Source organism: Lontra canadensis, unplaced genomic scaffold (assembly GCF_010015895.1).
Source record: "Lontra canadensis isolate GAN:19392208 unplaced genomic scaffold, GSC_riverotter_1.0 scaffold173, whole genome shotgun sequence".
In the NCBI taxonomy this organism is placed as follows: domain Eukaryota; kingdom Metazoa; phylum Chordata; class Mammalia; order Carnivora; family Mustelidae; genus Lontra; species Lontra canadensis.
In genome coordinates, this window is record NW_022631167.1 from 1135613 (window position 1) to 1149320 (window position 13708).

At 54.0% G+C, this 13708-nt stretch overlaps 1 protein-coding gene across 2 annotated transcripts; it reads right to left on the minus strand.

Moving 5' to 3' along the window:
* Positions 1-621: 621 nt before the first annotated feature.
* Positions 622-10694, minus strand: ZDHHC22 (zinc finger DHHC-type palmitoyltransferase 22). 2 transcript variants are annotated; one of them, XM_032846246.1, is made up of 3 exons: positions 10328-10694; positions 7921-8460; positions 622-2730 (listed from the first exon to the last, which is right to left on the minus strand). In XM_032846246.1, the coding sequence occupies exons 2-3, from the start codon at positions 8444-8446 to the stop codon at positions 2465-2467; spliced, it is 792 nt and encodes a 263-aa protein (XP_032702137.1). In that variant the 5' UTR covers positions 8447-8460; positions 10328-10694; the 3' UTR covers positions 622-2464. The 2 variants fall into 2 exon arrangements, with proteins under 2 accessions (XP_032702137.1, XP_032702138.1); XM_032846247.1 differs by lacking the exon at positions 10328-10694 and adding an exon at positions 9272-9382.
* Positions 10695-13708: the final 3014 nt, after the last annotated feature.

Genomic DNA, 13708 nt, shown 5'->3' on the forward strand with positions numbered 1-13708 from the left:
TCACCACCCACTGACCAGTCTGCCAGGAGTCAAACCCTGCAGGTCTCCCTTTTATTTCCTCTCCCCACGTCAAGTCTCACAGTGCTGAGCCTCCAGGAGGCTGGGAATGGCATGGCTAGCTTCCGAACTTGAGCTCAGGGGTTGGGAGAGAGCCAAGGCCTGGATTGCCCAGGGCCTCTCTTTCTGCCCCTTCCACTCCCACTGCTGAGGTATGGACAAAACTGAGGGTGAAGATGATCCCCAGTGACTTCCAGCCTGCCAGCCTGGGCTCCTCTTCAGCCTTCTCTGCAAATATCCTTCCCTTCCAAGGGATCTGCCCGGCTGACACCAAGATGGCAGAAAAACCATTTTTCAAGGGGTGGGAGTCCGTGCAAGGGGGCAGTGACAAGATGCCCCTGATGGCAGAGATCTTGTTTTCTTGTTCATCATTGTTTGTTTGTTTCAAGTTTTTATTTGAATTGCAGTTAGTTAACATACAATGTAATATTAGTTTCAGGAGTAGAATTTAGTGATTCATTACTTACATGTAACACCCAGTGCTCATCACAAGTGTGTCTTGTTCATCATCTTATGCCAGTGCCTGGAAGAGACTTGGCACATCGTTGGCACTCAGTAAATATATGTACGAATGAATGAATGAATGAATGAATGAATACAGAAGGGAGTGTGAGCCAGGGGTGCCATTTCTATATTAGCCCTATAGAGGGCATGAAGGCAGGACCAAGGAAAGTCCTCCTGAACTCTGCTCAAGAGCTCAGGGTGTTGTGTGGCAACGCGTGAGGTCGCTGTGGACACTGTAGGGTGTGGGCTTCAGCCCTGCTGTCTGCATGAATGGCAGACTGGCCTTGGGATTCAGTCAGAAGGGGCACTTGTGCCGTCCAAACTTCCAAATATGTCCCAGAGATTTGACCCTCTGGGTCCCAGAACACACAGCTGTAGCCCCATCCAGAGCCAATTAGATATGCAGGACTGGTTTCACAACTACACCTCTATATTCTGGTCTCCCCCATTCCTGAGCTTCAACTCTCCCCATCTCACCTCTCAGAGCACAGCATGACCTTCCAGCTCCCTCAACACTGCCCCCACCTGCCCCGACACTGCTCCGTCTCCCTTTCCTCAATGCCAACCTCCCTCAACTAGCATTAATACCCAGGTCATCCTGTCTCTCCAGAGATTCCCTCCTTGGTAGCTGGGTAGGGTCCTGGAAGTTTGCATTATGATTTTCAGACCCCTACATGCCAGCTTCCCGCTTCATGAAAGCAAATAATTCACAGGCATCTCTATAGTTCTTGCCTCTGGACCAGCAATCACAAAGAGGATGCTAGAATCTTGGGGGTGGGAAAGGATCTTCCCTCTCCTGACCCTGTGCAGAAATTTTTTCCATGGCATGCCTGCCAGATGACTGACCAGTCCCTGCTGGAACACCTCCATGGGGCACTCTACTTCCCCAGGCAGCCGTTCAAACACTGAACAGTTTAGCTGCTAGAACATCCTTCAGAAATGAACCCACTTGGTCCCCTCATTCTCATTCCCCAAATATCCCAGTGCCCAACCTGTGTGTGACCTCTCTCCTCCACTCCCCTAAGCATTCTCTATTTCACAACAAACGTCCTCACCATCTCTCCCCCACCCCATGCACACACATACACACCCCCTTCTGTATGGTTATGCAGTCACATGCTTCTCTCATTTGTCAGTATTTCTCCTTTCCTTCTTCCTTCTTCCTTGCCTCCCCAGCACCTAGCAAAGACCCAGAGGCTGGAGATGAAGGTGGGAAAACCTGGAAGAGTGCCAGGGAAAGGAAGCATCCAGGCAGGTCCCAGACTGGATTGGGGTGGCCAGCTGGGGCAGGCTGGACAGGGGACAGCACCTGGAAATCCCTGGTCATTAGCTGCTGCCTCCCAGAGAAAGGGCCTTGCAGTTTGGGGATAGGACAGTAAGCTACTGAGTTTCCCTTCCACTGCTTACAATTCCACAGAGAGGATAACACACCCCTCCTTTCCCAACCTCACAAACAGTTGGCAGAGCCAACTTGGCTACCTCTTACACATGGTAATTTTAAACATTTTTGCCAGCCTCTGGGTCCTGGGGAGAATCATACCAACAGCAAGAATCCATTCTCCACTCCCAACATGAATCTGAGAGGGAAAGTTCTATCTGATAGCAGTGATGACATGAGACATGAGAGAGTGGATGAACAAGGCAGAGCGGGAGGGCAGGGGCTCCAAGGGGAAGAAACAAAAGCAGAGGCCTCCTAACAGTTGGCTGGCTCCTAGGAGTGACCATTTTTCCTTCTTGCCACGATCCGTTAGGCAACACAGTTCTCTGTAGGTCACAGACCAGGGGTGGGTGTTAGGATCTTGCCAGCTCAAGGTTGTATTGGGTCATGGGTGGAGACAAGAGTGTCATGGTCTTATGTTCGGGGAGAGTCAAGACACACACAGAGAAATGATGGGAATGCCTGCTACTTGTCACGCTGCTTGGAGCTCTCACCTCCGACATTGAACATGGGCACCAGCAGGCCCAGCAGCCACCTCTTCCCGAAGACCTCCTGTAAGTTCTTGCGCCAGGGCCGGGCCCTCACCGCCACCCCCTTCCGCACCTGGTGACGGGTCTGCCCCCGGAGGATCAACAGCAGCTGATGGCAGCAGAAGCCTGCGCAGGCCAGGCCGATGGCAAACCAGAGGTAGAGCATGAGGATGACGAACATTTCAGAACCGAGGACAGCTCCTGCAGGGGGGCGGGGGAAACACCAAACTCGATTTACACCCAGGCCACGTACTGAAAAGCAATCCATGCAGGCGCTTTCCGCTAGGGAGAGAGGGAGAGTAATGAGACTGAAGCTATATTTTGTAGCAATCTCAGGGCTGCTGCATCGAGGGAGAGCAAGGATGAACTAGTTGACCTAACTTTTTCTTAGTGACAATGGCTCCTGAGGGTAGAGGGGAGACCTGGGGATGTGGGGCAGAAGAAAAGGAAGCTTCCTGGGCAGTGCCTGGATGCTAACATTTCCTTGGAGTCAGAGACCCGGTCTCTCTCTGCCTTCTCTTTGCATCTGGGATCAGGGAGAAGATGTTTCACAGGGGGTGAGGGGGGTGAGCTGGGGATGCTAGAGAGGGAGCTGGCTCCTGGGCAGTTGCCTTGACCGCAATGCCACCTTCCTATGGAGCTGGGAGCACTGGCTGGGAGGACTCCCGAAAGTGACAGCGTGATGGAGAACAGGGTCTAGTCATCAAGAAGAATAAATCACAAGCCCCAAGGGCAGTGCAAAGCACTGACTTAGAGAATAATTCAGTCATTAGTGTTAACAAGAGGACAGCATGGCCACTAGAGCATTTGGCCAGACCTGTCCTGTCAGCCTGAGCCTTGCTAAGGCTGGAATTGGCCCCCAAGGTCATCAGTCCAGCTTCCTGCCTTGGGCAGGAACTCTCAAACCCCTCCAAACTAGCACTCTCTATTATAGGTCTTAAATACCCCCTGAGTAAAAGATCTCACATTCTTGTTCAGATCTGGGATGGTCAGTCCATGCTAGCTTGAATCTCCCAGCTCTGTGGTCTTGTACAAGTTTCTTAATCTCTCTGAGTTGCGGTTTGCTCATCTGTAAGATGGGTATAATAATAATGATCCCATAAGATCTCAGTAACCTTGCACGATTCAGGGAAATGGTGTACAAAGTGACTAGCATTGTGGTTCACACTCAGTGCAGTGCTCCCTGCTGAGGGCCATTCACAGATGAGGAGACTAGATCCAAGAAGGGCTCACATTTAAGTCTTAAGACCATCAAGTTTTCTCCTTCTTTCCAGGGCTTGGAGTCCCCGATGGGCTGCAGGCTTGAAAACCATGGTGGAGACACCTAGCTTGACTTGTCCAGCAGCTAAGACAGTGGGTCCAGGAGAGAACTCAAAAACCCTCCTCAGCCCCTCACTCCCTGCAGGGCAAGCCCACCACCACCCTTTCCTTTTTTTTTTTTTCTTTCAAGATTTTATTTATGACAGAGATAGCGAGAGAGGGAACATAAGCACGGGGGAGCAGGAGAGGGAGAAGCAGGCCCCCCACTTAGCAGGGAGCCCGATATGGGGCTCAATCCCAGGATGCTGGGATCATGACATGAGCCAAAGGCAGACACCTGATGACTGAGCCACCCAGGTGCCCCCCCCCACCCACTTCCAATGAGATGAATGTACCCACTCCCGGGACCCCACCTTACAGCCTCCTCAGCCTCTGCAAATGTCAACCATATCCTTCTCCAGCATCCCCTGTCTCTGGCCCACATCTTCCCTGGTCTCCTCAGTCCACAGTTTCCAGACCCCTAAGGGCTGGGCTTTTAAAACTTGTCCAGTCTGAGCCCCAGTGGACTCAGCAGGCAGGAGGCTGTGGGCTGGATTCAGGTTTGCTCATTAGCAGCCTCCTCTCGCCATCCGTCCTGGGAGCTTTGATAGCAGTAGCTCCTCTCGAAGTTGGAGACAAATAATCCCAGCTACCCAGGGGATGGAAACTCACTCTAGCCAACATGTTGAGCAGCCCCTCAGCTGGCGTGGGGGCAGCAGAGGGACAGGACTTAGGCTGTTCCATCCCTCTGACCCACTTCTTCCTTGTCAGCACAGGTTAGCTCAGGCAGCCACGTGTAGGATGAAGGATCCTGGGCCCATGGTGCCCTTTGGGCTCCAGGAATGCTGATGGGCAAAGATGGCCCTCGAGCTGGGATGTGAGAACATCAGAGCTGTCAAATGCCTGGCCTGCCTTGCAACTCAGCCGCAGGGATAAGCCTGGGCTGACGGAAGCTGTTTTCCATAGGCTTTTTTCTGGCACTAAATCAAGACATGTGGAAAAGACCTCATGGCCTTTTCCTGGCCCCTTGCAGCAGCTACAAAAGGCTATTCTGGGGACTTGCTTTCTCTTGAAGTGTTTGAAGTTGCTCAGCCTGGCTGCCTCAGCTCCTCTGAATTATTTAATAATAGTTCTGCTTCTTTTAGAAAATCACAGAATTTTCCTCAAGGGCCTGAACGGTCACACGGTCCAATCTTTCCACCCCTCCTTCCTACCAAGCATCTATGACACCTTTGACAGATTGTCACCTAGCATATTTAATAGACGTTGAGGGACAAGAAGCTCCCTCCCTCCCAAAGTGGCTCATTCATCAAGCAGCAGCTGCGGAGGCAGCTCCAGAGAGGCCGCGCGGTGCCCTGGTCAGCTCCAGGGGCTGGCAGCCCTGAGATTAAATCTTGGGTTGGAGTCACACCAGTTTTATAGTTTAGAAGTGGTTTAACCTTGCTGAGCCTTGGGCTCCCGGGCCTTTAAAATGAATATGAGACTACTTACCTCTTGGACTTATGGGCATTGAATGAAGTGAAACCTGCATGCTGGGTGGCACATAATAGGCGCTCAGCAAATGTTAGTTCCTTTTCTCCTGGGCTTTCTGGTGGCACCCGCCATACTGGCACACTTAGCCAAATGCCATGACACAGGTCAGACAGTGACCTCTCCATTTCCCAGATGAGATGAATGAGACTCAGAGAGGTGACACAACTTATACCAATCCCCTGAAGCCCAAAGAAAGTGCTATTTCCCAAATCAGACTGGCCAGTCTCCCACCTCAGCCTGAGCTGTGGGCGTGCACTCACAGCCGTGCTGTGCTCTGCGGGCAGGCCTGACTCGGGGCAGCACCACAGCTGAGGACAGCTCCATCTATGAAGGCACTTTCGCCTTCCTGCTCCCTCCTGCCCACCAGCTCCACCTCCTCCACCCAGCAGAAAAGAGAGAGTGTGTCTGCGAGTGTTTGGATTGAGAATAGGGGGAGAGGAGATAGGAAAGGAGAAGCTGAAGGAGTGAGGTGTGAATGTGGGCAGGGAGTGAGGAGTCAGGTCAGCAGAGGAGGAAGATGGATGGGGTGGGAGAGTTGGTGATTAGAAATCTTGGCCTCCTTTTCTCCATGGGGATGGGGAGAAGGCAAAAAGGGGTGGGACTCATGCTTCTGCTGCAACAGAGATCTGAGCCCCAAGGTAGGCGCTGACTGGCTCTCTTCTCTCCCCAGATCAAAGCAAGAGCCCCTCTTCCTTTCTATCCTGTCTCCCAAACCTAGCACATATGGACAGGCCTCAAGCCCAGGCTTATCTCAAATCAAACCATTTCAAGATCCTCCCTTTGGAACCATTCATTTTGATGTGATGAAGCTGCTTGGAAAAGAAGTGTAATCAGGCTCTCTGGCTCTCCTTATCCCTCCACCTGCCTGTGCTCACACTCCACCCTCTAGCCCGCCCACCCACCCTCCCCCGGCCTGGTTATTTTGGGCCCAGCAGACTCCTGTGCCCATGCCAGGATCCAGAAGGCCCAGAGCTCTGAATTTTGGGCCGAACTCAGTCATCAGACCTTAAGGCGACCCTACAGCTGGGGCCTTCGTGGACCTCTGAGTTCCGCTGTCTGATGGAGCAACAGCTCTATTCCTGTGAAGGACTGGGCTGCAGCCCCAACAAAGACCAAAATGATGGCTTCCCCCAGAGTGGGGCACAACTTTTGTGAATGGCCAGCCCATGCACATCAAGACAATCTTAGGCTCTCAGTGGAAGTACCTGCAAGGTCTTTCTTTGTCCCTAAAAGGTCACTAGATGAAAAAACATGCTGCATTCCTTGTGCTGCTGGGGGCTGTTTCAAGACTTGGCGGGAGGGGGACAGAGGCTGGTGGTCAGGAGGGGTCAGATCCTGGGCAATCCATTTAATCCCATCGAGCCTCAATGTCTTCATCTGAGAGATGGAAATAACAATCCCACTCACGCACACGCACACAGGCATGCACGCTACCAACTTTAAGAACCAAGTGAGGTGACGTCAAAGGCCAGGGTAGGGATGAAATGGAAGGAAGTGAGGTAGGGGTAAATTTCAAGGCCAGGTAAAGTGGTAAGAACTGCCACCAGGAGCCAGGTCCCTCTAGGCCAGGAACCAAGGAGCTCTCCCTGTCCCCACTGCGTGCACAGCTGAGTGCCAGTGGGAAGGGCCACATGCCTGGCTCCTGCAAGTGCGAGAGCCTCCCTGGAGGGTCAAATCCAACACCAGTCGCACAGCTCTGTGATGTGAAAATGGATCCATTAAACAGGGCTGCATCTCCAACCAGGGTGCTCTCTGCGCTAAGCTGTCTGCAAGCTAGAGAGCAGCCTGGTGGGGACAAACACAGTGGGCAGGACAGCAGGGCTTAGCTTCCTGCTGGGGCTGGCCTGGCACCCTGGTCAGTCTTACTGTGGTTGGTTGGCAAGATCTTTGGAAGACAAAAATCCTTGGGGGAATGTGTGGGCAGGACTGGAGTCCAAGCAGAGGGAGATCAAAGTGCGGGTGTACCTCAGAAGCTGCATGGAGGGGTGGTCAGCACCCAGTCCCACCTGGCACAGAGCAGGGCTATCGTCTAGAGCCTCAGGAAATTCTATGCGCAGATGGTTCCCAGCAAGCAAGGAGGAGATGATGAATGAGGATGGGGAGTGGAGAGGGAGGTGGCCAGGAAAAATAAAGCATGCCCAGTTAACTTGAATTTCAGAGAGATAGCAGAATTTTTACCTACTTTTTATTTTTTAAAAAGATTATTTATTTTAGAGAGAGCACTCTGGGTGGGGGCCGGTGGCAGAGGGAGAGGATCATCGAGGCTGAGCGCAGAGCAGGAAGCGGGTCTCGATCTCACCACCCTGAGATCATGACCTGAGCCAAACCAAGGGCCTGCGGCTTAACCTGTGGAGCCACCCAGGTGCCTCGATAACAGAATTTTTAAAATTTAAGTATGCCCCGTGCAATATTTAGGACATACTAAAAAGGTATGCATTGTTTATCTGGCCTTACAATTTAACTGGGCATTCTATATTTTTATTTGCTAAATCTGGCAAACTTGGGGTGGGGTGGAAGGTCCTCGTTGTAGGGCCCAACCTGCCGGCCAAGGCCACTCACCAGAGAAGAACTGGCTGATGGAGGTGGGAAGGAGAGTGAGGAAGGCCAGGGGGTGGGCGAAGGAGGTGGAAAGGGCCGCGGAGATGTAGGCCACGCCAGCCACCATGGAGTAGAGGCAGGCAAGGGAGGTGTAGAGGCAGAACAGGACGAAGTTGCGCATGTTCCTGCCGCCGATGCAGTTGCCCGTGAAGAAACAGTGATGGTCGTGCCTCAGGGTGACTCTGGCGCACACTCGGCAGAAGTGGGTGCTGGGCGGGGGGCACAGGGCCCTCCTGGCCGAGGGCCCCGGGCAGGCGTCCAGGTCGTCGGGGGAGTTCTGGATGACCAGGACGTAATTGCCCAGGGCATTGGTGGAGAGGAACAGGAAGAGAGCCCCGTGGAGCAGCGCGGGAGGGAAGAGCCTGGCGGTGGCGGGGTCCTGGCGCATGCTGGGCAGGAAAAGGAAGAGCTGCAGCGCGAAGGTCACCAGGGAGATGCACAGGAAGTAGGCGGGGGCCACCACGTTGAGCAGCCTCAGGGCCAGCATCCTCGATTACATTCCTAAGGGGCCCGGGGTGAGAGGAAGACTCACTGCTGTGTCCGTGGGGCGTCGTCCCCCAGTCCCACCCCACCCAAATCCAAGCTCCCCGTCCCTGTCCCTTAGATCACCCCTCCTCTCTTCCCTAAACCAAGCAGGTGTGAGACCTCGAACAGAAACGGCCTCTGGGGGTCAGGCCCTACTTCCAGGTGCCTGCTCCCTCAGTTTCTGAGAGACCTCGACCTTGAGACTCTGGAGCCCTGGGGTCAAGCCCAGGGAGGGCAAGGGCAGGGCTTATTGGCTGTTTGGAGGGGATGAGGGCCATGGGGCTAGGGCTCCGCCCCTTTATGTCAGTGGAAAGGAGCTCAGGTTTGGGATTTCTCCTCCAGACCCCCTTGGAGGAGAAAGCAAAGAATTTGGGTGGGCCAGAGAGAAAGGACCTACTGGAAGTCCTGCTTCACCTTCTTTTCTCTGACCCTCCAACCCACCCCACCCAATCTTGGGCAATACTTAGGGACCACACCCATAACCCAAGGCTCTTTGGAAGTCTGTGTGCTTATAGATCCTTGATTTGCAAGTGTGTGTGGTGGGGAGTGTGTGTGTGTGTGTGTGTGTGTGTGTGTGTGTGTGTGTGTGTGTGGTGGGGGGGTGTTCCCTGTGTATGACTCTACATGTAATCTGTGTGCGCCTGGTATCTGTGTTTGTGTATGTATATATTTGTGTATCACACACGCAGCCGCTGACACCTGGCTTTAAAAACAATTAATTAAAACAATCAGTACATTCACACCGGCGCCCAGCCACCGGGTGAGGTAAGGGGGTGCAGCTGGATACCTGTATCAGCCGGTCCTGGTCGGCCCCTCTCTCCATCGCTGGCTGCCCTGGCTATTTCTTGGCAAAGATCGTTTTCATTTGAAGCGACGAAATTAAAATCCCCCCTTCGTGCCCTCCCCCCATCCTCCTGGAGCGAGAAACCCAAACAACCCCGATGGCGCCGAAACCCTTTCGATGCCAACAAGCCCGCCCTGCGCGAGGGAGCGGATGCTTGCCAGCCTTTCGGCGGATCTACCCTCGCCGATAAGCACCCCCGCCGCATCCCCACTCTACCCTGCCCCCCAAAGCCCTGGTTCCTGACCAGCTTCGGAAGCCACCGGGAAATAGGATTCCTGGCGCCCGAGAGAACTTTTCCAGGGGCTAAGGAGTCGGCGAGCCCTAGGCGCAAGAAAAGTTCTGGGAAGGCGGCTGCACCCAGGATGGGCGAGTGCCACGAGGCCTCGGTCCAGGCTGTCCCGTCCGGATTGGGCGACTGATCACCTTGGAGTCCCCTTTGCCGCTGCCAGTGCCCCTGCGGACCTGCGGCAGCCATGGGGAGCACAAGCCTCTCTCCACCGCGGGGGCTCAGCCCAGAGCACGCCCGGGGGTGGTCGCTGGGGGCTCCGCGCCGCCCGCGACCGGGCGCTCCCGGGGGCTGCGGCAGCGCTGCCCACCCCAGAGAGCCCCCGGCGCCGGGCTCGGGCGAAGCAAGTGTCTTCCCCACGCCGGTCGCCAGGGGGGCGCGGGAGCAGCCTCCAGATGCGCCGCGGCGCCCGGAAGGCGGACAGGGGCTGGGGGAGCTAGGGGCGCTCGGCGGGCGGGCGGCCGCGGCCCCCCGGCCCCGCACCTGACCGCGGACCCCGCCCGGGCGGCCGGAGGGCGCGAGGAGCCGTCCTCACGTTACCAGCGGCGGCGTCGCCGGCGGCGGAGGGCGGCACGCCGGGAGCCTTAGCGAGGCTGGCGGCGCGGGTGACCGCCGGCCCCTCGGCCACCGCCTCCTGGACGCCGGGGAAGCCGCCCCCCGCGCCGCCGCCGCTGCCGCCGCACCGCCGCAGAGGGGTGGGGAAACGAACTCACCGAGCTCCGGTCGCGGACAAGAGGAGCCCTGGACGCCGGCTCTCGCCCTCCCCGAGGCTGCAAAGTTGTGGGCTCGGCCCCACTGGCTCACAGCCTCCTCACGCTTCGCTTCGGGGGACTGGGCAGGTAGCGGGGATGTGGGGAGGAGGGAGCGGGCAGCTGCCTTCCTCCCACTTGGGCGCCAGCGAGTGGGGGCCAGGAGGCGGCGGGGATGGCAGCTGGGCACCCCTCAACCCCGCCACCCCTCCCTCCCCTCCTGGGGGCGGCGCTCTGGCCACCCCTCTCAGCATCGTGGACTTGCCCCCCCCCCTTTCCCTGGAGCCGGCTGGGGCGCCCTGCCTGACTTCAGCTGCCGATTCCAACTGGGGAATCTGGATTCAGCGCTGATGGGAATGTCCTAGCCATCCTCTGCTCCCTCCCTCCCTGCTGTGGCTGACACCCTCGCAGCTCCCCCCTCTCTCGGAAGGAGAGAAGCCTGGGGGGTTGAGAGCTCAGCTTGCCTGGGGCAACACCCATAAAGATCAAGGACGGTATGCACACTGGGGTTGAGACCCCCCAACTCTAGAACCTGTCTGCCTGGGTCTCAGTGTCCGCCATTCACTGCTGTGTGATCTTCAGATTCAAGTTTTTCATCTGTAAAACAGATGTAAGAATTATATGATAATATATGTAAAGCCCTGAGACAGGGCCTGCCCATGGTAAGCACTAATTAGCTCATAATTATTGACACTATTTACTGGGCTCTTGTACGTACCAGGCACTGTGCTAAGCCTTTAGTGTAAGACAGCTTTGTTAACCCTCTCAGCCAAAGTTCAGTCATCCCCATTGTATGGGATGAGGAGGTTGAGGCACAGAGAACCTAAGTCACAGGGCCAAGGTCACCCAACGGGAAAGTGACAGAGCCTGGATTCGAACTAACGCACAGGCTTTCAGCCTCTATGCGACCCCAGTCACCCTGAGACCCAGGGGGAGCTCTGATTTGGGAGAAGGGAGGATAGCAGAAGAATGTATGTGTGTATGTATGTATATATTTAAGATTTTATTTTTATTTACTTGACAGAGAGAGAGCGAGCATCAGTACAAGCATGGGGAGCAGCTAGCAGAGGGAAAGGGAGAAGCAGGCTCCTCGATGAGCAGGGAGCCCAATGCAGGGCTCAATCCCAGGACCCTGGGATCATGACCCAAGCCAAAGGCAGATGTTTAACCAAGTCAACCAGGCGCCCCCCAGCGCAAGAATTGATCCAGACCCAGAGCTTGAACCAGGAGTTCCCATCTGGAGCCCCACCCCCACTTCCTTGTTCCAGTTCCAGTCTTTCCCCTTCCTTACTCCACTATTCTGAGATGGGTACTGGGGCCCACTAAGATGACGGGGACACTTGGCCAGTGTGTGTCAGTGGGGATGGGGACAGAGCAGAGAAAGCTTTAGAGACATTACAGGAATGATGGTGCCACCACTGCCTCAGTTTCCTGGGCTGTCATAGCTCACTCATGCAGCCTATCCCACTCCTCTGGGTGAAGGCTAACATAATAGATAAATGTCTACTGCTTTCTCACATGGCTGATTAAAAACAAAGGCAACCCCTTAACATGAGGACCATAGGCTTAACAGCTCAGCCTATAGTTTGAACCATCAGACACTGTTTTCTTGGTATTTGGTGACATCAGTGTATGCAGAAATAAAAAGGAAGCTGGGGAAGCTTTCCATGTTCTCGAAGGGTCTTCTGTGTAAGCAAAAGATTCTGAGAATCTTGGATTCTGAGAATTTGATGGCTCTGTGTCTCCGGTGGCTCCAGGGCAGACACAGAGACGCTCAAGTGGCCTTTTTTCCTGTAGAGCTGCTTTGTGTCAAGACCATGGCTGTCCTGGCCCTCTTCAGTAAGCTCCACCAGGCTCCAGCACTGGCTGGGGAGGAAGGGAGCCTGGAGTGCTTGATTTGGGCTCTATTGATTGAAGATCTCCATTCCCTAAATACCTTGAGAGTCGGGCAGTATTTCTAATTTTATTTTGCATATGGGTGTGTGGTGGGAAGGTGTGCGACTGGATGTGTGTGTGTGTGTAGGGTGAGAGAGAGAGAGAGAGAAGCTAAATGAACGTGGGAAGATGGCAGTGGGGGAAGGGAGTATTCAGGCAGGAAAGAGTCTGGCTGTGGAAATGCAAATGGACAAGAACAATCACTTAGAGTCTAGCGACAGGAAGGGACATTAAAGCTTCAGAGCTAGAGCTAGTGTTTCCTCAGTGCCCCCCACTCCCCATTTAGCGAACTGAGTAAGAGGAAGTGCAGCCAAATGTTATTTTGTTTTTCTAAAATTGGTGCTTATCCCTGACAAAATCAATAGGGAGTCAATTTAAAAACTTCACCCCGATGATTCTAGACCCTTCAGAATTCAGCAGAGTGAGAATGAACACTTCATTGCTTCTTACCAGCTGTGGGACCTGGAGGAGGTCACTTAACTTCTCCGCCCTCAGTCTTCTCACCCCTAAAATGGGATGAAGATGTTACCTCTCGGTGAGAATGGTCGAACAGGATAATGTAATTTAAGCCCCTCTGTCCTGGCAGAAGATGGGACAGTGTTAACTTCTTCTTCTTCCTAGCTCACTCCAGGGCCCTTATCTTTACCCCACAAGAATATCTTTCCTTTCCAGCTGAAGGGAGAGCTCCTGGTGTATGTTGGAAATATTTTAGGGTCTCTTCCATACCTCCTCACAGGATGATTCGCCCAGCAGACTCACTGAGTACAAGTGTATTAACTGATAAGTTGATACTAGCCTCTTTCTGAGAGAAAAAGCAATGTCCCAAGGTCTTTGGGATGTCTGATTAAGACCATAGTCACCACTGATCGTGCATCTTGCCACGACCCACCCCAGCTACAGTCACATCCTCCATAAACAGCATCAGAAAATAATTTAGAAACTACACTCCCCACAGCCCTTGTCACATATTCATATAGTTAAGCTATATTGTACCTGCAGGCAGTCCCAAGGGGGCAGCAACACAGACAGGCCCGTGATTGCTGCAGAGCACTTTCCCAGAAATACGCACCATAAATCTTGCTGTTTGCTGCTATTATTTGAATAAACCCAATTCCCTCCCAAGCGGCAATCTTTCCATTTTGCCTCAAAATGTTGTGTACTAAGAGAGGAACTCTGTGCAGCTAACAGCTTCTCCCTTGGGTGGGGAACCACCCCCCACCCCACATGTCTATCTGGCCCTACAACTCCCAGCTGTTTAGGATGGAGAACATTCCAAAATGCAAGGGGCCCCAATGAAGGAGGCTGTGGGGATTTTCCTTCATTCTCATACTCTCATTATTTCATATTGATCAGGGTGAAGATAAACTGGGGTCTGAAGTCTAACTGGTGCCCTGAAATTAAGATTTTAAT